This window comes from Crotalus tigris, unplaced genomic scaffold, assembly GCF_016545835.1.
Source record: "Crotalus tigris isolate CLP2741 ecotype Arizona unplaced genomic scaffold, ASM1654583v1 scf7180000023724.639413, whole genome shotgun sequence".
NCBI classification, from domain to species: domain Eukaryota; kingdom Metazoa; phylum Chordata; class Lepidosauria; order Squamata; family Viperidae; genus Crotalus; species Crotalus tigris.
Genome location: NW_024100142.1, coordinates 199,157 through 223,484, shown reverse-complemented (window position 1 = coordinate 223,484; position 24,328 = coordinate 199,157). Strand labels below are relative to the sequence as shown.

General features: G+C 40.2%; 1 protein-coding gene across 1 annotated transcript in view; it reads right to left on the bottom strand.

The window, feature by feature from the left end:
• The window catches only part of RND2 (Rho family GTPase 2), a 32,426-nt gene extending 10,414 nt beyond the window's left edge, over positions 1 to 22,012 (bottom strand). Inside the window, exons 1-2 of the mRNA XM_039321288.1 lie at positions 21,761 to 22,012; positions 20,578 to 20,665 (exon numbers count right to left, since the gene is read on the bottom strand). Of these exons, the coding sequence (XP_039177222.1) occupies positions 20,578 to 20,665; positions 21,761 to 21,862 (190 nt within the window). The 5' untranslated portion in view covers positions 21,863 to 22,012. The remainder of the gene's footprint in view (positions 1 to 20,577; positions 20,666 to 21,760) is intronic.
• Positions 22,013 to 24,328: the final 2,316 nt, after the last annotated feature.

Here is a 24,328-nt window from a genome sequence, read left to right as displayed (position 1 = left end):
ACAGACAACTTGCATGTGCAAAATTTGCCAGCTGGGTGTTTTGGCGCGCTCAGCAGCAAGTCCTATTAGCTTTCGAAAGTCAATAGTGGGAGTAGCACAGCTCATGCAAAAGTTGAAAAAAAAACATCAAAAAAAGGTGCCGGAACGCCGTTCTGAGCGTTCTATGAGGGGAAAAAAAAAAAGCCCTGCAGATTAGTCTTCAAATATTGAAAAGGAAGACATGAAGGAGGACACTTTTTGAGGGAGGACAGAACTTACAAAAGGAGGATTGTCCTCCCTAAAGGAGGACGGTTGGTCACCTTATTTTGCTCCACACAGCCTCCTTCATCCTATCAAAAATAAAACCAGTATCAATCTTCTCTCCCACCAGATATAGTTTTTACCAACTGTCAGGAAAAGCTATAAGCCATCACAACACCCACATAAAGAAAGCTTAGAAGTTGTTCTATCTTGAAATGGATTCTTAGATTTTCTGCAAATGAATTGCAACTTTTCTACAGAACCCAAGAATTCTGAGTGTCTCCCAAATTTCTATTCAGTCTTTCTGCATTAAGGCACTTATACCTTCTATTTTGATCAAGTTCTCAGACAAAATCTTATGTGGTTAATAAAATGATATCAAGAATTAAACCAGTCAACATGTCCTCCCAAAATAGAATGCTAACTGTCTTCAAATCTGAATTATTAATTAATTCCCAATTATTTCAATATCAGTCACAAATCTGCATGAGCTGTCCTGAAAATAAAAACATCAGATATTTATAAGCTTTGCTCTCCAATATAAATGTTTGATCAAGGCTGCATAACACCCCTTCATAAAGACAATATTGTTGCCCTCAAGAGAAACAAATATTTCTTTGGCTAAGCTACAGCTGCAAATAAGAAACAGAACATTTCACCTAAAAAAAAAAAAAGACCTATGCTTGGTTTTTGAAAATGTATTCCTCTTTCACATGATGGACTTCTATAATTAAAAAAGGAATAAGACTATGCAACTCCCATTAAATTTTAAACAGCTTAAGTCATGTTTGCTGGGTCTTCAGTGTGGCTACAGAAGACAATAATGTACCTGCCAACACAGTCATTGGTACCTGCCATGCTCTGATCTACTCATTTATTTTTCAAGATAGTTTTCTTTTAAAACATGATAGGAAATGAGAAAAACAAAATCCAAGCTTCAGATATAACCTCTACTTGCAACAATGCCTTTGGATTTTGTATAAATTGTGAGAAATAAAATAGTGGTGACTAGTGCCTTGTTTGCCTTTTGACACAGGACTTGCCATACCCACCACGGCACTCATATCAACATGTCCTTAAATTACCAAATAGACTTATTGGTCTGTTGGACATGTATTCATACAAGGGCCTCTGTGGGAGACCAGAGTGCAGTATAAGAAGGTCAAGACAGAGGGCCAATTGAAGTCCCCCCTTTTTACATGTGGTTGTAAAAAGCAACCACATAAACAAGGCAGAACCTCAGTTGTGTGGGTAAACTGCCATCTTGACTTCTTTTATGCTCCCCTGTAATTGCCCTTGCATGCACACTAAATATAGATGTACTTTTGCAGGGCATAGTATCCTTTTAAAATATAAGTTCAGAAGAATCTCACTTCAATATCTTACAGAAGCTGCACTTACTAAGAAAAATGGTTTTCTAGTTTCTCAAACAGACTGCAATACATGTAATAAAGGCTAAACAAAACTGGTAAGTAAGTTCTGATACATGAAAGCCCAGTTCCCAGTCTTATTACAATATCTGAATTAAGCACATATTTGGTACAATTTAATCTGCTAATTTAATGGATGCTATCATCCTCCAGGACCACTTAATTTTCTTATTATCCCTTGCCCCTCTTTTCACAAGCCACTATCCATAATCTTCTTCATAGCCTAAAGGATAGAAATTTAATTTCTCAAACAGCAAATTTCCAGGATGCTAAATTTCATCTCTACTACTTTTAGAACCAAAGGATTAATGTAGTGTTAATAGGTAGTTCTTAGAAAACTGCCTGTTAGCATGATGGTTAAAAAAAGAGAAATTTGCAAGGCACTGACTGAACAACTACATAAAGGAAACCTCAGCTAGCAAAGAAAACACCTAAGGGGAGGCAACAGCAAAGGACTGGGAGGAGAAAATTTTACTTCTCTTCTTATATTCAACAAGTATTTTATCATTAGGTATCTTGGCAGGCAGATGAGAAAGAGATGCATGTATTCCTCCCTCCCTCCCTCTCACCGTGGAAAGAGAGAGAGCCATCCAGCTCTTTTTAAGGGTAGTAACACCCCACTCCCAAATCTCTACCTTAAAAAAGTGAAGTATTCAAGTCAAGTGGGATCCAGGCAGTTTTTTGGCCTGCCATTGCCTGTGCCTAAACTTCCCAGGCCACTCAATTGACAGGAATCAACAAGAAAGTTTTTCCCTATACAGATAAATCATTTTAGAAAAATTCACCTGCCAGTTTCTACTAGTAAGGCAGCTATGCAGAGGATATAGCCCAGCTTAGTTCAGAGCTGACAACTTTAGACAACTTCCTCCCTCCCCATGACCAAAAGCAATAGAGGATTCACCTAGGCCTCAGACCCCATAGCATAGAACAGTGATGGCGAACCTATGGCACCCGTGCCAGAGGCAGCACTCAGAGCCCTCTCTGTGGGCACACTTGCCGCCTCAGCTCATGCAGGTCCATTAGGCCACCATTGGTGCCTGGAGCGGCAGCCTCACCCAGCACAAAGGAGGTAAAGCAGCTGGCTAGCAAACTCAAGTAGAGGTGGTAGAGCATGCTCCCATGCGCTCGCTGACCTCACCTTGCCCGCAGCAATGACCCCTGCCTCATTCCACAGGATGAGCCTCCTGCCCACTACCCCACCCACCAGAGACCCTCTGGATCTCCCCCAGCCCCCACAGGCATCCCCCACACAAGCAACATCAAGGTGGCCACGTCCACTCAGTCTGCCGTTACTACCGCAGCCACTCCCACCCAGTGGGTCATGCTCCCCTCTCCCCCTGAGGGCACCACAATGCTGATGCAGTCCTGGCACTTAGTGATAAATAAGTGGGTTGCAGTTTGGGCAAGGTCTCTAAAAGGCTCGCCATCACTGGCACAGAAGATGCATTGTAGCATGATCAAGCACAGCCAATTGGATGGACTTCAAAAATCATTCTGAGATTCCCCTAGTAATGTCATGGCAACCCCCTCATGCAAGAAGATTTCCGTTTATAGTCAGAGAAGAACAACCAGGAAAAGCCCTTGTTAATATATGTTTGGCTAAAAAATATTGTCACTGTTCACTTACACTTTGTTTTTATAGTCCATTTCTATGCAATGTTGCCGCTAGCAAAAGTGAATTGAGAGTTGATTTGTCATATCAACTTTTAGCTGCCAGAGATGGAGTCAAAGATAGAAAAGGATCAAGAAATAGATAGGACACGCATGCCTTGTATCCAATTCTTTTCTTTCATCTCTTTTATTCCAACACAGGGTTCTCAACCTTTCTAATGCCGTGACCCCATAATACAGTTCCCCATGTTGTGGTGACCCCCAAGTGGGTGTGGCCACCAATAAGAGGGAGTAGAACAGCTAGGGAAAAGGGAAAAAATGGCAGACAGTGTGGTTTGGTGACCCCTGTGAAATGGTCATTTGACCTCAAATGGGGTCCCGACCCACAGGTTGAGAACCACTGTTCCAACAAATAGCACACACTCTGTACTTTGTTTTCAGTTAACAATATAGCTTTTCCCTATTTCTCCTTCTCCGAATGCTAGCCTCTAAACCATCACTCTGAAGACTAAGAAATAAGCAAGATTAGATTTATTCCTCCCCTAGAAGTGGATATATGACTTTTTAATCTCCACAGTAATTCTTCAATGCCCTTGATGCCTGCCCCATCCTAAATGCAGTGGATCTTTTATCAGATACTGCAGGTTCCCATGCTCTAAACTAAATGCTTATGGCCCAAAAATAGGCAGTCCAATGAAGAAGAATTCCAGTAGCAAAGCTTTTCTCCATGTTTGGAGGTTTTTTTAAAGGATCCAAAATGCTTTTCTAAACAAAGATGTTTTAGCTGCTACTTAATTTCTTCTGAGACAGATCTTGCCTGAGAACTATGATTTTAACTAAGATTCCATTTTCACACTTAATAGTTGATTGTGATTATTTGATGGCAAAAAAATCCCTTCTCTTCAGAGGCCTTCTATAACTATTTCACATAGTTGAGTTTGAAACACTGCATTAACCTCCACTTCACAAATAGGATCTAAAGCAGACAGACCTAGAGTCGACCATCTGCTCAATATTTTTCAAACGGAAAGACAGCTATTGATCTTTGTCTAGGGACAGACTCCTTGCTTCTTTGTGCTTCCTCATTTTACTAGTTTTCAGCATTTCAGCTTCTTCATCCAAAATTAAGAGCTCAACACCATCCAGTTTTTGAGGCCTTAATGATAACCTACCTGGAAAATAAGCCCTAATGCATCTTTTGGAGCAAAAATTAATATAAGACCGGTCTTATTTTTTGGGAAACACGGATAGGAAGTTGCATTGTGCAATGGAAAAATAAATTAGTGTCACTCCTGACCAACAAAGCTCTTTCTCAGCCTAGGTTATACATGTAGCCCCAAGTCACTGGAGAAAAGGTTCTATAAAGAGAATAATTAACATCATGATATGCTACTATAATAACTCAGAAAGCAGGTTTCTGCCCTATAAATCCAATCCAACACAAATAATATTCCAATTTAGGATTGCCTTGTGATAATAAGAGCAGCAAAACATTATTTCTCCACCTTTACCACATACATAGACAGCTGTCTGGCAATCTTTTTGAAGATGATTTTTTCTTTGCTGAACAGGAATGACCTCAGGAATATTTCAAGGGTTACTGACTGAAGTGTGAAGAACATTCATACTCTCTGGTAGATATGATTGATAAGATCTATTCAGAGATGGACTTTGATTGGAAAGATCCATTTGAAATGCCTGGGACATGGTCTTGTGATATTAACTGGACTGAATTTGAATCTGTGATTCCCAATGAAATGCTCCAGCCATTTGTCTCTTGAATTCAGATCCGTTTTGTCCAGGAGGTAACCTACAGTTGCATCCATGGAATGATGTTGGGGAAGGAAGTGCTTTGAAAGAGACTGTAATAGAATAGAATAGAGTTGGAAGGGACCTTGGAGGTCTTCTAGTCCAGCCTCCTGCTCAAGCAGGAGAACCTATATCATTTCAGACAAGTGAATGTCTAGTGTTTTTTTTCCCTTTCTTGAAAATGGGAACCACATCAGCCCTTTTCCAATCCTCAGGTATTTCCCTGGTGCTCCAGGATTTTTGAATATGATACAATGGTTCTGAGATAACATCTGCCAGTTCCTTCAGAACTCTGGAAAATAATCCATTAGGTCCAAGTGATTTATATTCATCAAGGTCAAATAGGTGTTCTCTTATCATTTTCTTGCTTATTTTAATTTTTGTTTCTAGTTTATCTTTTGCAGTAGTTTTTTTGGTATGTTGGCCTATAATTCCTTTTTGTGTGAAGACTGATGCAAAGTATGAGTTAAGCAGCTCTTCTTTCTCCCTACTGCCTGTTACGTCCTTGCCATCTTCTCTCTTTAGTGGACTTGCAGTTTCCTTGATTTTTTCTTGTTATTAATATGTTGAAAGAAACTTTTTTTTTAATTATCTTTGATTTCTATTGCAAATCTTTGTTCATTCTGAGGCTTTGCTTCCTGATTTCATCTTTGCTTGTTCTGGCTGTCTGCTGATACTCAGCCTTGGTTATGTGTCCCTCTTTCCATTTTTTGTACTTGTCCTTTTAGTCTGTTTGTCAGAGTTCTTTCTGCAGCAATGCTGTTTTTTTTCTTGAATTTGTTTTTCTTTTTCAGTGGTATTCTGCTGGACTGGGCTTTTATGATTGCATTTTTCAGAGTGTCCCACACTTCTTGGGTTGTTTTCCTCTTTAGGATTTTCATCCATGGAATCTTTCCTAGGTTCTATTAAAATCAGCTCTTTTGAAGTTTAAGACACTAGTTGGATAATTTTTTTTTGCTTGTGTTTGCGTTATGTTGAATCCAGTATGACGTGGTCACTTTCACCCAAAGTTCCAGCAACTTCAACTCCTTCTATCACTTCTTCTCTATTAGTAAGAATTAGGTTCAGTATAGCTTTACTTCTAATTCCCTCCCCCATCTTTTGGATGACAAAGTTGTTAGCTAGGTTGGTTAGGAATCTGTTTTATCTCCCACTCACTGCAGAGTTGGTCTCCCAGTTGATATCTGGATAGTTGAAGTCTCCCATTAGTACTCTGGTATGCTTCCTACATATGTTTGTTAACAGGTTGGCAAAGAGTTCATCTATTTCTTCTGACTGGTTGGGTGGCCTGTAATATACACCAATATACACCTAATGTAGCCTTTCCCCAAGAAGCTATCAATAAACTCAACAATTCTGGACATCTAACATTCAGTCTCCAATCTTTCCTTTAAGGTAAGATTACTAAGATGGTTAGGCAGCACTTTGCAAAAAGTCTTGCAGAAAGTAGCCTATCTAGACTTGTTGCAGGCAAGTTTCAAGTTGGATTACAGCACGGGAACAGTACTACTTGCATTTGTTGATAATCTTTAGTGGAGCCAACACAGGGTAGTATGCATCCACTCTTATTCTTCTTGATCTCTCAGTGATTTTTAGTAACATACATCATGATATCCTTCTGCAGCAGCTGTGAAGATAGGGGACACTATATTGTGTTGATTCATCTCTTTTCTCTGGAGCTATTAAAATTCAGTGTTGATGGGGAGATGTGCCCCTCATTTGTGAGATGCCTCAAGTCTTGGTGCTTTACCTCTTCCCATTTTAACATCTACATGAAACTGCTGGATGAGGCCATCTATTGATCTGGCATCCAAAACCAGATGATACTCAATTGTAGATCTCAACTCCAGCCATCAGATGATGGTGTCACTACAATGTCAATGTCTGGAGGCTGTTCAAATCTGAATAGGAAAGAACAGACTCAGGCTACATCCTGGCAAACTGAGTGGCTGGGTCTCCTGGAACTGGGAATAATTCATTTTTGATCTTAAATGGGACTGCACTTCCTCATTTGAGCTGGTATGCAATATGGGAATCACTAAGGACTCTTAGCTTCTGTTCAAAGAATAGGTGGAAGCTATGGACAGAAGGGTCATTGCACAGGTCTATCAAGACATCCAGTTGTGCCCATTCCTAGAGTGGGAAGCTCTTCAGACAATCACTCAGTTCTAGTCAATTCAAAATGGACTACTGCAATGTGCTGCATGTGGAGCTTCCCTAGAAAGCAGCATGATGGTTTGGCCATGACAGTGATGGTTGGACCACAAAATGCCCATGCCTTCTTGTTTTGTGAGTTACACCAGTTACCATTTAGCCTCCAGGTGCAATTTACCAATAGACTTGGTAATTTGAGAGACTACCTATCTCCCATGGTGTCAGCTCACCCAATAAGATCAGGCAGAGTGGGCATGTACAGGTCCCTTCAATCAATGTCATCTTTGAGACTTAAAAAGAACACTTTCACTGTTGTGGTGCCTGCCCTCTGGAATAGCATTTCTTCCAAGAGATCTGTACAGTTCCTATTCTCACTTTGCAGTTGTTCAGAAATCTTCAAAAAACTGGCTTTGCTCCCAGATCTGGAGCTAATGTGGGTGTTGAGCCTCTGTTATTGTTCTTTTGATGCATTAGGCTTGCTTTCTTTGGTTGTACATATTTTTTCTTCACTTTACAATATTGTTTCTTACTTTTAAAATGTAAACAGCCTAGAGCCAGCTGGAAGTCAAGTGTGGGGGAGAGAGGCTAAATCCAGTCAAACAAACCAGTATGCACCAGTAGGCTCCTTTACACTTCCATGTTGCTCAAAAGCACAGTCCCCCAGAATAGATTAGATTGTTGTTAATGTTTGCTGACAATTTTATTCCACCACTTAAAATCTGCACTTCTTTTAGTTTTCCTACTGAATATTTCTTAATTTTTAAAACATGAAGAATAAAAACTATACTCTTGAAAATAAGGTTTTCCAACCTGACAAGCTTCATATCCAAGTATAATAGTTTTGATCTTGAGAAATGAGAGAGTAACACATTTATCGTAATTTTATTTACAGTATATATTGTCTGTAAGCGGATGGGAGGATTGTTATCCTAAAAATGGGCTATAAATCATTACAATAAATAAATAATATTCTACACCTCTAGATAACTCTCCTCTAGCCATGCTTCACTTACTCCTTCTCTCAAACTAAGTGCTGCATTTAAATTTCTGCCTGAAAAATAGCATTGGAACATTTACTTTCTTTTAAGATATTCCCTTTCTTGGCTAGATCCCAATAAAATCATTTTAAGAATCACTGCTCCTTTTGAAAAAACAACATTATTCCCTTCTGCTCTCATATTCCCTTGGGTTTGTATCATTCAATATGGAACTTATCCAAACAATTTCAGCAGCCATATACATTCTCTAGAAAGAAAAAAATAGAGGGAGGGCAGAAATCAATTTTTCCCCTCCACCTAGAATTTTTCACAAATTTCTGAAGGGCACAAAGAAAAACAAATTCTAGCATCTTTTTAAAAATCTCCTATCCAATCAGCAGCTTGTTGTGTGCTTCAAATACACATGAATATAGATTGGTCAGGCACAGTGATTTGATACTACAATATGGCAACTGTAACCATCCCAACTCTGCAAATAAAATGCAAAAAACTATTAGCCTGAGAAAAGATGCAAATATCATCTCATTTTTCTTCTGTGCTCCCCTAAAGTGGTTGAAAAAAACTCTGAGAGAAAATAGCATTATCAATTCACGCCAAAGGATAAATTCCACACTACTTGAAAGTTTGCATAATCATATACCAAATGCTTCAAATAAAAGACAGCATTTAATTTCTTTCTTTATCTTCTGAGTCAAAGATAACCACCTCCAGCAGTTCAGACCTCTCTAGGCCAAACTAGGACTTACAAGGCCTGATCTAACTTTTAATATGCCTGTTCCCCCCCCCCTTTCTAAAAAAGAGGCACAGAAGTCAAAATTATTCCACTGCCCAGGAAATGTTATTCTTGGCTCCCACCATCACCACCACTAATCCCGTCCAGGGCTAATAATAAATAATGAAATAATTTTCATCAGAAAGATTTTAAAAAAATATTTCCAGTATACAAATTCTCTGAATATCTAGTAGCTGCTAGTAGAAACACCCACCCGTACTAAAGTGTGTGGACAAAAAAATTAATGTATTTAGTTTAAAAAGACACAGAAAGATAGAAACTATCTTTTTAATTTGTATCTAGTTTATCCTTGTAACTCCCAGCATGCAAAACCTTGAAAATTCATTTCTGTTATATCTTTAACTTAAACTATTGTTCCCAACCTAACCTTACTGGAAACAAAGTCCCACTGTATTTTCTCACCTCTAAGTCTCTGCCTTTTCTGTTCCAGATTTATCTGGCTGTCAGATTTGTGCAAGTTCCTTGGGGTAGAAGCCATGTTTTAGTTTGTTTTATATTGGTTGAGTTCATGCATCATGGTACAAAGCATGCACATGGTCTGCATATATCAGTTGATTTTTTTTTTTTTACTCGGGCACACGAACGCACAAACACACACACACATATCATGACTTGGGCCATCGTTTCAGAAATTTTTTCTTACCAGGCTCAGCAATGCCTTCAACAGAACTTCCAATGAGCAATACTCTTCACTAGAAAAGTTGGGATGTATTCAGAGATCTGCCTTGAAAATAGCACACGTTGAACTGTTTAGCACAGTCAAATATCTGCACAGGAAATGTTTTATGACATTTTGTATTATAAACTGTTTTATAAAATTTGCCAAATTTCAACTCCACTGAAGTCATGGGTCTCAGATTTTGAACACAATCTGCAAGTAAGTAGCTACTTGGCTCAAAAATTGTTGCCATGGGATGCCCAATTAAAAATTATGAAAATGAGGGTAACAGTACATGCATACATATATGCATTCATATATAACCCCCAAAGCTCTTATTTTTACATCACCAAAATATGCTGGCATGATTCTCCATTATGTTTAAGTTAGAAACAGTTTAAAATTAGCAAAGATACATGTATTACATTTTGTAAATTTGTTATGAAACTTAACACTGCCCTCTTTCTCCCCTCCTCTCAAGGAATCGAAAAATTCTGGAAAATCCTGATCGTCCTATTCACAGGTATACTTTGACCACCTCATATCATTACCCTTTCCACTCTACTTCTTGGCTGTGACCCCAGATTGAAAAAGCTTGCTTTCTATGTTATAAACCATGATTTGTTTTAATCATGATTTACTGAATGAGTCAGAGAATCTTGTGTATGCACAAAATCACTCCTTAATGGAAAATTTCTTGTTAGTTTCCTAACTTTCTTAAACAAGATAGGAATAAACAATGAAACCACATGCTTCCTCGTTTGTTCATTACACTGAGCCACAGTAACAGCAAAAAAACAACCTTCATCCAATGATTTAGTGCTCTAATATAAATTATTCATCAACTTCATGTATATATAATATAATAAACTTTATACTTTAGTATGCTGGCTTAGGAATCTTGAGAGTTGAATCCAGACACTTAAAGTTGCTAAAGTTGAAAACCGCTGCCTTAGCACAATATGTGAATCTGATTGTGAGGCATCAAGTCTCATAGGTTGTACAATATATGCAAAAGTACAAGACACAATCTAACCTCTGCAGTCAAGATGTAGAGGCAAGAATCAATTTATTTTTGACTCCCATGCAAACCACTTCTCAGTTTCTGTCAGGACTACTGTGTTTATGGCCCCATTTATATTTTCAGTGTAAACTAATCTGATGTCTGCTCTTATTTCTTACAGTGACCCTCTACTATAAACTGAGCCCCAAATAAATGTTGAATAATTTGTAATCACATTACCCCATGATCAGAATACAGTTTTCTGAAATTCAACAGCACTGACCTTGGGTAAGGGACATATTTCATGCAATACATCTAAACTCCTAATGCTCCTCATAACACTAAGTGATATGGAACCAAGAGTTTTTTATTCTGAAGAAAACATGGAAGTCAACATAAAAAAATAACCTCAGTGGGAGACTGCTAAATGGTATTACCTGTGGTACTGGAATCCCCAACATGGCACTGGGAAGTGCTTTTCTCTGTCTGAAGGCCTCCTGTACTGACTACCCTTCTTTTGAAAGTGTATTTTTTTTGGGGGGGGGGAGAATCTCCTAATATTTAGAAATAGGAAGCTGGCAATCTGCAAAGCAGAGTACCAGCTAGCAACATTATTTTTATTTCCAAGGATAACTCTGAGCACCAAAATTCTTTGAAAATCAAAACAATGAGTGCTATAACACAGTAATAGTTTTTGGAGGTATATCCCCTACTCAGAAAAGGGCAAAAGAAAGCAGGATTAACAGGCAGCAGTGGATTCAGGAGCTGGAAAGGGAATAGCAGATAGAACTGGTAGATTGCAATCAGTAATATCCCACATAGCTATCATTTTGTAAAGAATCAGATTCACCCATCAGCTTTTTGCCAGAGAATTTACAATATATTCTCAAAATTCCAATAGGGATCCATACCCAAAAGGATCAGAGACTTACCACAGCATACCATACTTTCCTTTTTGTTTTAAAATCAGATTAGAAATGGAAACATGCACTAAGCTTAGCAAGAACCATTTTCATCTTCTATGCTATCATGAATGTTTTCTAAGCCAAGGCTTTTCAACTGGTGGTATGCATACCACTAGTGGTACGTTGGCACCTGGCAGGTGGAACAGCACTGGGTTGAACAGCACTGTAAAAAAAGTGTAAAAACAAAAGTGTACAAATGGATGAGGTGAAGCGGCAGCAGCACCACACAGGCTTGTGGGAAAGTCAGCTGGAACTGCATGTTGCCTGGGCCCTGGAGCCCAGGATCAAAGTGTGCAGCTCCAGCTGATTGGCGGCGGCCTTGGGGGTGGCAGGCAGCCTCACGCAGTCTTCGGGTGGAGATTCAGCTGGAGCTGCATGATACATTGCCTGGGTCCTGCTGAGAACCCAGGATCAGTGCGCACCGCTCCAGCTGATTGGGGGGGGTGGGGGTGGGCAGCCTCAAGCAGTCTTCAGGCAGAGATTCAGCTGGAGTTGTGTGAGGCATTGCTTGCCTGGGTCCTGTGAAGAGCCCAGGATCAGCGCGCACAGCTCCAGCTGATTGGAGGTAACAGTCAGCCTCACACAGTTTTCAGGCAGAGATTCAGCTAGAGCTGCGAGAGGCATTGCCTGCCTGGGTCCTGCAGAGAGCCTAGGATCAGTGTGCACAGCTCAAACTGATTGGGGGTGGCAGGCGGCCTCATGCAGTCTTCAGGCAGGGATTCAGCTGGAGCTGCGTTGAGGCGGTGCTTGGGTCCTGCTGAGGGGGAGAGAAGAGAGGATATTAAAGGGAGTGAGAGAAGAGATGATATTAAAGGGGGTGAGAGAAGAGGATATAAAGGGGTGAGGAAAAAAGATAATATTAAACGGAGTGAGAAGAGATGATATTAAAGGAGTGAGAGAAGAGATGATATTAAAGGGGGTGAGAGAAGAGATATTAAAGGGGGCGAGAGAAGATATAAAGAGGGTGAGAGAAGAGAGGTTATTAAAGGGGTGAGAGAAGAGAGGATATTAAAGGGGGTGAGAGAAGAAATTATTAAAGGGGATGAGAGAAGAGATTATATTAAAGGGGGTGAGAGAAGAGATATTAAAGGGGGTGAGAGAGGGCTACCTGTACTTTATCACTTTTTTCTGGGGAGGGGGGGTTTGGTCATCAAGTTTTTGACACCTTGCTAGGCGATTGGTGGTACTTGAATATTGCCATATTCTATAAGTGGAACAAGGTTCGGTGAAAAGGTTGAAAAGCCCTGTTCTAAGCCACGCTCAACTTGAGAGGATATTTCATGAGGTAAGATGAATGGCACTATAATCCTAACTCAAGACAAAAAATGTATTAAAGTCTGTAGCCTTTCAGCAGAATTTAAAGGAGACGATCTGGGATATAATTATTATGACTTCCAAACTCCAATTTGTAACGCATAGAGCAAATATGAGAAAGCACAATAGGAGGCAAGGTGAATGAATACTAATTTGTTAAAGGTAAACTATGGATGTTGCTCAACACTTCAGCCCTCAAGAGTCAACCAACTTTCAAGGGCACATAGAGGCCAAGAGAAATATATCTCATCATGTTTTCCAAATATTTCCAAAGCAGCGTGCTTATGAAAAAGCAGAACTGCAATCAAGAGTGCATATAAACAAAACGCCTGGCATCCCAATTACACCATCCAGAGACCTGCGTTCATATGTGACTTTTATTGTACTTGAAAGTGATTTGTATTAAACCAATGCATTCATCTGGACATAATACTAGAGAAAGTTGCAAGATGCAGTTCCTGGGGTGCTCTCTCCCTCCCTCCCCCCCCCGTGTGTGTGTGTCTGTGTGTGTGTGTGTCTGTTGAGTGAGCAAGGCTTATTTCAAGATGCAAAACCTCCACATTAAGGGCACTAAATATTTAAGTAGCTTCTTAGGCCAAAGCATAATTTTATATTCACTGTTAGTACATATGCAACCGGACAGACTCTTAGTCATAGAACTGTATAAGAACCTAAAAGTTATTAGAGATTAAATGGCTCTTGGACGACCATAAACAAGAGATAGAGAGCCAATTTGATCCTCACATGTGCAGCAGATAAAATCTAATATGACCAGCCTGCAGACTCAAAAAACATAGCTGGAGACAGAAAGGCTAGAGGGAGTGCAAAAGTGATGTAAGGAGGACATTTAGATGTGACAGATCTTTGCAGCAACATTCAATGTAGTTGACAGCCATTATGAAATGCTTTGTTGTCCCATAATTTAAGCTTACCATGGTTATGAAACCACTGCCAGAAAACCAATAGCAGTGCACCTTGCTATTCCTTGTAGAGAAGAGGCTGTAGGGAAAAGAGCATGCTCCGCAACTGGGGGTTAGGAGTGTTGCGGCCTAATATGTCTGAAGGACCAGCACTTCTGGAAAACATTAAATTAGAGGAAGTTCATCTAATAGAACTGGGATTTGTGAGGAAAGAAAAATGAGTACATGCTTCACTAAAGTGCCAGTCTAGAAGCTTAAAAGTTACAAGAAGTTGGAGAAAATTAGTAAGTGTCATCACTTCCCAGTTCAGACTATAATATAGTCACACAACAGCTACAGGCCAGGGCCATAGGTTGTCAGGGAAGCTCAGAGTCATTCAGACTTCTTCACCATAATACACAGTTTTTATAGAAGAGTTCCAACTGTGATATAAGGTCTTGCTCCTATTGCCTTAAACATCATCATCATCATCATCATCATCATAATATCGAGTCCTTACCCAGGACCTGGGATAGGCAGATATGGATGTTTGATGGTATTACAGGTATCGTCGCAGGATGGAAGCAGTTCCTAGAAAGGCGGCCTTACTAGGAACTGCTTCCATCCTGTGACGATACCTGTAATACCATCAAACATCCATATCTGCCTATCCCAGGTCCTGGGTAAGGACTCGATAGGTAGACAAAATGCCAAATCCAGTCTGAACATCTGGCTGACTGTGCGATGATCCATAGTAGTAGTAGTAGTAGCAGTAGTAGTAGTAGTAATAATAATAATAATAATAATAATAATAATAATAATAAACAAAATACAAAGATCTACAAATAGAAATAGAAAGACTGTGGCAAAAGCAAGCAAGGGTAGTACCAATAGTCATAGGCTCCTTGGGTGCAATCCCAAAACAACTGGAGCACCACTTGAACACAATTGGCATTGACAAATTCGCTATTAGTCAATTGCAAAAGGCGGCCTTATTAGGAACTGCTTCCATCCTGCGACGATATCTGTAATACCATCAAACATCCACATCTGCCTATCCCAGGTCCTGGGTAAGGACTCGATAGGTAGACAAAATGCCAAATCCAGTCTGAACATCTGGCTGACTGTGCGATGATCGATAATAATAATAATAATAATAATGGAGGAAATATCATAAAGGCAATCAACACCTGGGCAATTCCAGTCATTAGGTACACAGCTGGAATAGTGGACTGGACTCAAGCAGAACTAAAAGCAATGGATAGGCAGACCAGAAAAATAATGACAATGAATCATGCCCTTCATCCACGCAGTGACATTGATAGACTTTATCTACCAAGGCAAATAGGTGGGCGTGGAATGCTACAAGTACATCAGATGTTGAAGAAGAAAAAATGGCTTTGGAAGAATATCTGAAGAACAATGATGAAGATGCACTGAAATTAGTATATCAGGAAGGCTTACTAACTACTGGAGAGACCAAACTGGCCTACAAGAAAGACCAAATGAAGAACAGAATAGAGGCATGGGAAGACAAAGCACTACATGGCCAATACATGAAAAAAATAGCTAGGAAAGCAGATAATAATAAAACCTGGCAATGGCTAAGAGCAGGAAAATTGAAGAAAGAGACCGAGGGACTAATTCTGGCTGCACAAGACCAAGCCTTAAGGACAAATGCATACAAAGTCAAAATTGAGAAGACAGCAACAGACAGTAAGTGCCGCCTATGCAAAGAAGCTGAAGAAACAGTGGACCACTTGGTAAGCTGTTGCAAGAAGATTGCACAGACTGATTACAAGCAGCGGCATGACAAAGTAGCAACAATGGTGCATTGGAAGATCTGCAAAAAATATCATTTGCCTGTAAGCAAAAACTGGTGGGATCATAAAATAGAGAAAGTCATAGAAAATGATAAAATTAAACTGCTCTGGGACTTCAGAATTCAAACAGACAAGCACCTGCAACATAACACCCCAGACTTAACAATTGTCGATAAGAAAGACAAAAAAGTCTGGATAGTGGACGTGGCAGTGCCTGGAGATAGCAGAATAGAAGAGAAAGAACTGGAGAAGATAACAAAATACAAAGACCTACAAATAGAAATAGAAAGACTGTGGCAAAAGCAAGCAAGGGTAGTACCAATAGTCATAGGCTCCTTGGGTGCAATCCCAAAACAACTGGAGCACCACTTGAACACCATTGGCATTGACAAATTCGCTATTAGTCAATTGCAAAAGGCGGCCTTACTAGGAACTGCTTCCATCCTGCGACGATATCTGTGATACCATCAAACATCCACATCTGCCTATCCCAGGTCCTGGGTAAGGACTCGATAGGTAGACAAAATGCCAAATCCAGTCTGAACATCTGACTGACTGTGCCATGATTAATAATAATAATAATAATAATAATAATAATAATAATAATAATGTTGGAAGGGACCTTGGAGGTCATCTAGTCAAACCCCCTGCTCAGGAAGGAAACCCTATACCATATCTGGAAAATGGCTGTCCAGTCTTTTCTTGAAAACTTCCATTGTTGGAACACTTCTGGAGGCAGGTTGTTCCACTGGTTAGTTGTTCTAACTGTCAGGAAGTTTCTCCTTAGTTCTGGGTTGCTTCTCTCCTTGATTAGTTTCCATCCGTTGCTTCTTGTCCTGCCTTCAGGTGCTTTGGAGAATAGCTTGACTCCCTCTTCTTTGTGGCAGTCCCTGAGATATTGGAACACTGCTATCATGTCCCCCCTTGTCCTTCTCTTCATTAAATTGGACATACCCAATTCCAGCAGCCGTTCCTTATATGCTTTAGCCTCCAGTCCCCTAATCATCTTTGTTGCTCTTCTTTGTACTCTTTCTAGAGTTTCAACATTTTTTTTACATCGTGGTGACCAAAACTGGATGCAGTATTCCAAGTGTGGCCTTACCAAGGCATTGTAAAGTGGTATTAATACTTCATGTGATCTTGATTCTATCCCTCTGTTAATGCAGCCTAGCACTATGTTTGCCTTTTTGGCAGCTGCAGCACAATGTTGGCTCATATTTAAGTGATTGTCCATTAGGACTCCAAGGTCCCTCTCACAGTTACTACTATTGAGCATGGTACCCTCTATATTATACTGTACATTTGGTTTTTCTTGCCTAACTGTACATTACTTTTTTCACCATTGAATTTCATTTTTTAGATAGTGCCCAGTGTTCAAGTCTGTCCAGATCCTCCTGTATTTTAAGCCTATCTTCTGGAGTGTTGGCTATTCCTGCCAGCTTGGTGTTGTCTGCAAATTTGATGAGTTCCCCATCTATCCCCTCATCCAAATCATTGATGAAGATATTGAAGAGCACTGGGCCCAGAACAGAGCCCTGGGGCACCCCACTACATACTTCCCTCCATGTAGATGCAGTTCCATTGAGGACCACACACTGAGTATGGCCGGTCAGCCAGCTATGATCCATCTTGTGTAAAGACAGATGCACATATGAAGAGATAACTGACTGCAATTATCAGGAAGAAATTAAATACTATGTAAACAATTGAATATGGACAGAAAGCCATTATCTTACTACTATAGGAGACCCACGTTAGTCAATGGCAGCAAAAATCAGGAGAAGTCTGATAGCACTTTTTCTGGCTAGCTCATTTTATTAAGAGGCATTAACTTTCATGAGCTGCAGCTAATTTGATCAGATACTAGTGGATTTGACTGATCAGCCATTTGATCAGTGATCTCATGGGGGATTTAAATTGAGATGATGCGGGTTTGGGGGAACAGGTTGGTTATGCAGATATGGTATATGTTACCTGTGAGACGGATTACAAATACCTTATAAATATCATCTTACCACCTCCTCATAATTTAAATCATACATTGGTCAAGTTAATCCATGCATTTAATGAAGTGAGTGGCTCATGAAAGTGAATGCCTCTTAATATATCTGTTAGCTGGAATGTGTGCTACCAGATTTCTTTTGATTTTTCCCTTGGCAACTAAGAGAAGTCAGTCCCACCATTAATTGGAGTGACAGATTTTAAAAAAAATAAAATTGTAGTTTAAGATAGATCCAGCATATTTCATTTTAAAATGAAAATATAGAGCATTTCTGGAAAGCGTCACTTGTATAGACAACTTTAAAACTGGCTCTAAATTATACTGGATTTATTGTTATATATTCTTTTCCACTTTGAAGACAATTATGTATTCAAGGTCCTTTTAAAACAATAAAGAATTGGCACAGCTAGTACAAATCCCAACAGTGGATTTCTTAGTATTGCTGAAGTACTGAATAATCATTTTATCCCGGAAATTGTGTCCAACATATCGGGAGCACATTAAGTTGGGAAAGACTGAGTGGCCAATAGCAACAGGAACCTCTATAGTATAGTCTTGGTAGTTTCTGAACTCAGAAGTATATCTGAGTTCAATTATTGCAAAGGGATTTTCAAAAAGGCATGAGAAACAATACAAAGCTTTTCCATATTCTCCAACAAATTTAACAATGCCTTGCTTGACCAGAACTGATGACCCATCCATCTTAAAACTCCAGGCAGGACTGGGGTATTTTCACATTGCTTCTGTTTTCAGCAGATCCTCCTGGGCTGATGACAAACCGTCTCTGAAATGGAGGCTCAATTCAAAAACACTTGATGACAGGAATAGATATTTGCATACGTGGACTTCAGTGTCCAGGTTGCCAATCCCACGGGACCAGCACAAGCCCCTTGCAGGAGACCAAGCAGCTTTTTATGCCAGCCAGATTCAATCCTACTTCTTGTATGCAACATCTGGTAACCAGCTCTTATTACTAGGCATAGCTTTCTATGGTCAGCTTTTCTGGATAATAAATGCATCAGATCCACCCTCCACAAATCTCTGGCGTGTCTAGCTGGATCCATTATCATTACTAAGCAGTCTGATGGCTGTTTTTACTCCATCAGGCTGCCAAAACTGAAGCTGTAGTTCAGTAGCAGAGCTCCACTGTTAGCCTTGAATGTTTCTCAGCCTTGTAGAATGCTTGCATTTCTGTTCATTAGGAGATGCTGAAGCATTGTTATCATTTTGTGTACTGCTCTGGCCTCTCACAGCAGAAGAATTGTTTGCTTGCTTCCTCTGTCCACATCTAAAGGAAGAGACATCCTTTTCACTCCTTAGACAGAAGAGGTTTTCTACAGCCTCCTAAGAACCCACCAGAAATTTTGCCACAGCTGCACCACATACAACAGAGCTCTTCACACAAGCCAACAAAGCTAATGAGAGACTTTTGCCAAGGGAAGGGTCTGGCAGTGCCAATTATGAGGCTGTAAAGTTAATCAATGCAAAGCAGAGCCAAGATGGAATAAGGGAGCCCCAAATAGTCAGACTATCCTTCCCCTACCCCAACCTGCCCCAGCAATGTTTATCCCACACCTCACTGTGATCACAGACCCCATTTACTGTTTGCAACCTGAGCCAAAGCAGAAGAGATTTTCCTGATGTTTGAGGAGTCATGCAGAAAGCTAGCAGGGAGGTGTTCAAAATAAAAGGCAACATTGAAAAAGCAGCCAGACTGAGCCCAAGAAAGGAGAGCAGCTTTTGAAACAATAGCAAAAGAAAGCCTTTCCTTTCTGCAGACAAGAGAAGATGGCACTGGGCTTTTCTCCCAGGAGTGAGGACTGCTCTTGGATCCAAAGCAGCTTTTCCCCTTTCTTCTTGTGTGGCCTCATCTGAACCTCTCTCCAATCACCTTGAGCATCATGGCGCTGGCAGAAAGTGGCAGAAAGATGTAGGGACTGCGGTTACTATGACAGATTTTACTCTTTGTGTGGGGGAAAACATAATCATATGGACAAATCCCCCCCTACCAAATCTGGTTCCTAATAGCTTTGTGAAACTGAGAACCAGGAGAACCAGCAAACATTGGTAGAAAATGTGTGCTTGTATATTTCAAATCCTGATTTTGTGGGGAGGAGGAAAGTTGAAATGGTGAGTACCACATCAACTTTTTTAGCAATGCAGATACCCTTGTATACAAGCAGAATTTTGTCAGAAGTCTGCAAAGTTGAACTGCTACTTTGTTTATAACTATAAGGGAAGAGTGTAACACATGCAAAGCATCTGCCTTGTTCACCAAATAACTAGGAAGTAGGGGTTTTACTTATAGTTTCCAAGTATAGTAATTATCTATTTAACAATATTATTGCTGGAGGGAATGTTAAGAGTCCTTGCCCAGATTCTATCAAGCCCTAGTCTGGTTTTGTTGGTTTGACCAATGAAAGGAAATGCTAAGGAAACCCAGCCACTTCAATTTATTTAACAAGCTATGATTAAATAAGGCTTGGTGTAATGTATGAATCAGAATCATGCCTCACTCCCACTTCCTGTATTAGAACTGAGGATGCATATATTTAAATAATCAGAAATAATAATAAAATAAGTATAGTATATAGATTGGCACTGGGAGACACAGATTCAAGTCTACCCATAGCTATAGGCAGTCATCTTCTCTCTACCCAGTCTACTTCACAGCATTGTTGTGGTGGGAAAAAAATATATGAGGGAGCTATACTGAGAGAGGGGAGGGAGGGAGGGAGGGAGGGAGGGAGGGAGGAAAGGAAGGAAGAATACAAGCAGGTAGAATTCCTTTGTGTATATTTTCCAAGATCCCAACTTCTAATGGCTATTTCTGTTGTAGTTTAAACCCCAGCCTTTCCAAAGATAACTCCTCACTTACCTGAAGTATCCCACATGTTAAGCTCAATGCGCTGCTTCTCAATCTCAAAACTGGCTGTGTAGTTCTCAAATACAGTAGGGACATAATTCTGCAGAGAATGGACAGAAATGAGGGATCAGAATGCATACCAAGCATCAGATACAAGACTCATAGAAATGGGAGCTTATTCCCACCAGACTGTCCACATTCTTCTTTAGACTACTCTCAAAAGCAGCCTTTCTGGCGCCTTCACTCTATTCTTGATATGACAAAAATAGACCCTGGCTGGGAGGACTAAGCAACACCCATTAGTGCTGGACTAATATTCTCAAGGCTCCTTTGCTACATGAAGCTGATGGAAGCAGTAATGTAGAACTACCTGAGGCAGCAGTTTGCTTACTCATGAGCTACCCCAGGATGAAAGCAACTGCTTACAGGCAGTCCTCTAGAAGGGCTGGGAACTGATACTAGATTTTTAGAGCTCCCTGAAGAGACCAGGGCTCTTTTTTCATTCCTCAGCATTGTCCACAGAATGGGACACATTGCTATATGATCGATCGATCCCTTTCCAACCCTAGTTTCCTAATTTTCAAAATTTTCATTCCCTTATTTTCCTTGAGCAGATCTGATTCCTGTCCTTTATCAGTCTCCACCAGAAACTGCCCTTGAACCTCCTTCCTTCCCCAAAAATCCCACGCAAGCTCTACTTTCCCTCCTGCATGAGGGTCGATATATTTCACCCATTATTTCTCTCTTTTGCCTTATCTCCCCAATCTCACAGTCTACCTTGAAACCGGGTTTCAATCTCCCCCCCCCCCCGCATGAGTAGTAACCCTGCAGCTAGCGAGTTCTCCATAAAGTACCGTAGTCCACGATCATTGGGCTCACGTATGCTCAGCCCCACCGCTGGACCTTCCTGGTGGGACTAAGGGTTCGTGCCCACCCCAGCCCCGCGCCAACAGCACTCTCCACGCTCCACCTGCACACCCAGCCAGTCGCTCTCATTCACTTCCATCGCTTCCCGCTGAATCTGCTTCCTCAGTTCACAATATGACCTTCGCAACGTGGTCCCTTTGAACGAAGCCCTCCCGCCCCATCTTTTCGAAAGGCCCTCCGTCCGCTCCCCTTGCTCTCCTTCAAGCTCCCTTGCAGTTTCTCCATCCCGGGCCGCCTGCACTCTTCCCCTTTGCCCCGGCTCTCCTACCTCAGGATAGGCGTCCTTGGCGAAAACATGCAGCAACGCCGTCTTGCCGCATTGGCTATCACCAACTACTACGATTTTGCAGCGTGCTAGCTGATTCTCCATGACCGCCGGCGTCCCCGCTGTTGAGTGAATGAGCTACGAGCGACCCGTACACAACGCGCTGCCTGCTAGCCCGGCCAGCCCCAGAGCATCGCAGCTAGTCGCTTACTCCCTCCCTCGCTCTCCTGCCTTCTCAATCCCAGCGCCCGGCTACCGCCTCTGCTTTCCGGCTCCTTATGCCACACCCCCGACTCCGCCCTCCTGGCTCGCGGTCCTGGTGCAGCCAGAGGTTCATCATCTCTGTCGCTAGGGGGCGCTCTTTGCTTTTCTCGCTTGCGGGGAGAAAAAGGCTCCAGGAACGCCGGAGACTCATCAAGATTTGCGCAGACAATCTGCGCGGAGAGTTTGACAGCTTAGCTCGCAAAGTTCAAAAGTAACTTTCACCTCGGAAAAAATAACGACGATGTTCATGCTGTTTTGAACTACATTTAAATTATTTTATAATTTGGAAGGAGGACTTTTTCCGGTTTCTTTACTAACCCTGCTGAACTTACTAAGGGGTAAACAAACGGATTATATATTTAAATGCCTTCATATTCTGTCTTTTGGAGGAACTGCAGGACTTTTATTTTTTTTGACGGAGCAGGAAGAATAATTATTTTCTTTACGTTTCATCCATTCTATATTTTTGCATCCCCCATTTTATTCCTGCAAACTGTTTAACGCTAAAAAAAAAACTACTTAAAAAAAAAGAGATCAAAACCTAGAGGCAAACATTACAGGAATGAATTGGACACTCAAAATAATTTCCTGATAAAAATGTAGTGTAGTGTAGCATGGTACAGTATTAGTATAATAACATGTATAACTGCATTAAAATGTTTATTCTAATAGTAAAATCTAATTTAAACTAAGGCTAAAGAAAGCGAAGAAAATAGAAGGTAAAAAGTATGTGAAAAAGGAAAACAAAGAGAAGAGATAGAAAAGAAAGATTATAATAAAAAAGAAATATGTAAAGTATAAACAAATTTAGTGATTCTTCTTGCCCCTCCAAAGGATAGAAATATTCACTCCATCTTTTATCTACAAACAAATCCATCATAAAGATCATCTTTTCAGTTCTGGTGTAAGCAGAAAATCCATAAAAGGTTACCAAAAGTAACAACACATCTCGATCAAATAAACTATCTTTGTATTCCTTTTATTTTTAACAGTCAATCTTCAGCTCAAATATTTTTGTTGGATTTGATTTCATTTATTTCATTGAACTGAATTCTTCAGGTCCTTAACAAACCTCTTGTAATCCAATAAAAAAATTATCCAGGTCACTTTCTTGGTTTATAATTTATATTTCCCTTTTGATTTTTTAAAAATATCAGACAGGTTTTTTGTATATCCGGTGAGATATCCTTTTCCAAGTTGTTATTTTGCCCATTATTTGCATATCCACTTTCATTATCACCTCTATCTTGTCAGATAAAATTTGTTCAACATTTGTCATTTCTTCATTAACATATTTTGGACATAATCTATCCACAGAGGCAGACATCATGACTAACACAGTCTGTCAGTAGTTGTAGCTACTAATTTTGGTCTCATTCTTCAAAAGTCTTTAGTATTTTCAGCGTTGTAACATTTTATAACATGTTATAGATCCTAGTTAATTATCACAAAAGGTAGGTATATGTTTTTTTTCTCTCTGTCTTGAATTAGTCTCCTTAGTCTTCAATTTTTAAAATTATTGGTCTTGTAAAAACCAAGAGATCTATTTCTCATGAGAAGTTTTTTTTTTGTAATTAAGTCTAAAATTTTGTAGTAATGGTTTCTAAATTGCAAATTTATTTGGATCCACAGTCCATTTACAACACGGGTGTCAAACTTGCCACGTCATGTGACATGTTGCGATGTATTTCTCTTGCCTCTCATCACTTAAATCCAAGGTAGACTGATCTCCTGTGATGTCTGGGCAGGGATCAGCTGTCTGGAGCAAAGATAGATGATCCCTTCTTCTCTCCTTAGCTGGAAAGGTTTCAAGGAATCATAGATACTCCATCTTTGCCATGGTTGTCAGCTCTGCTTTCTTGGAGATGTCTTTAGTCCACCAGTCTCACTCTTAAACATTAACAAGATTTAAAATATTTTTTCTTATTCATTTCCAAAGAGATAGCCACCCATTAGATTGTTGTGGCAGAATTCTCTCTAAGTCCTTAATGGCCCACAAATTACTTTGGCAGAAACCTCCATCAGTGAGAAATTGATACACCAGCACAGATCATGCATTTGGTTTTTTAAAAAAATCTATCTTCCATTCGTCTTTTACAGCCCTAGATTTGATGTGGACATTTGTTAGAAGATAATAGATGTTACTCTCTTCATGTGATCCTCCAAAGAGATACAGTACTGTACTCAAAACAGAAAGGCCATTTTGTGTCTTTTTTTGTGTGTGTGCAAATAGAGACTATTTTCTTCCTTAGCCACATGGGGGACCACAATGATTCATGTCGCAAGAGTTTTGAAATGTTATGGAAG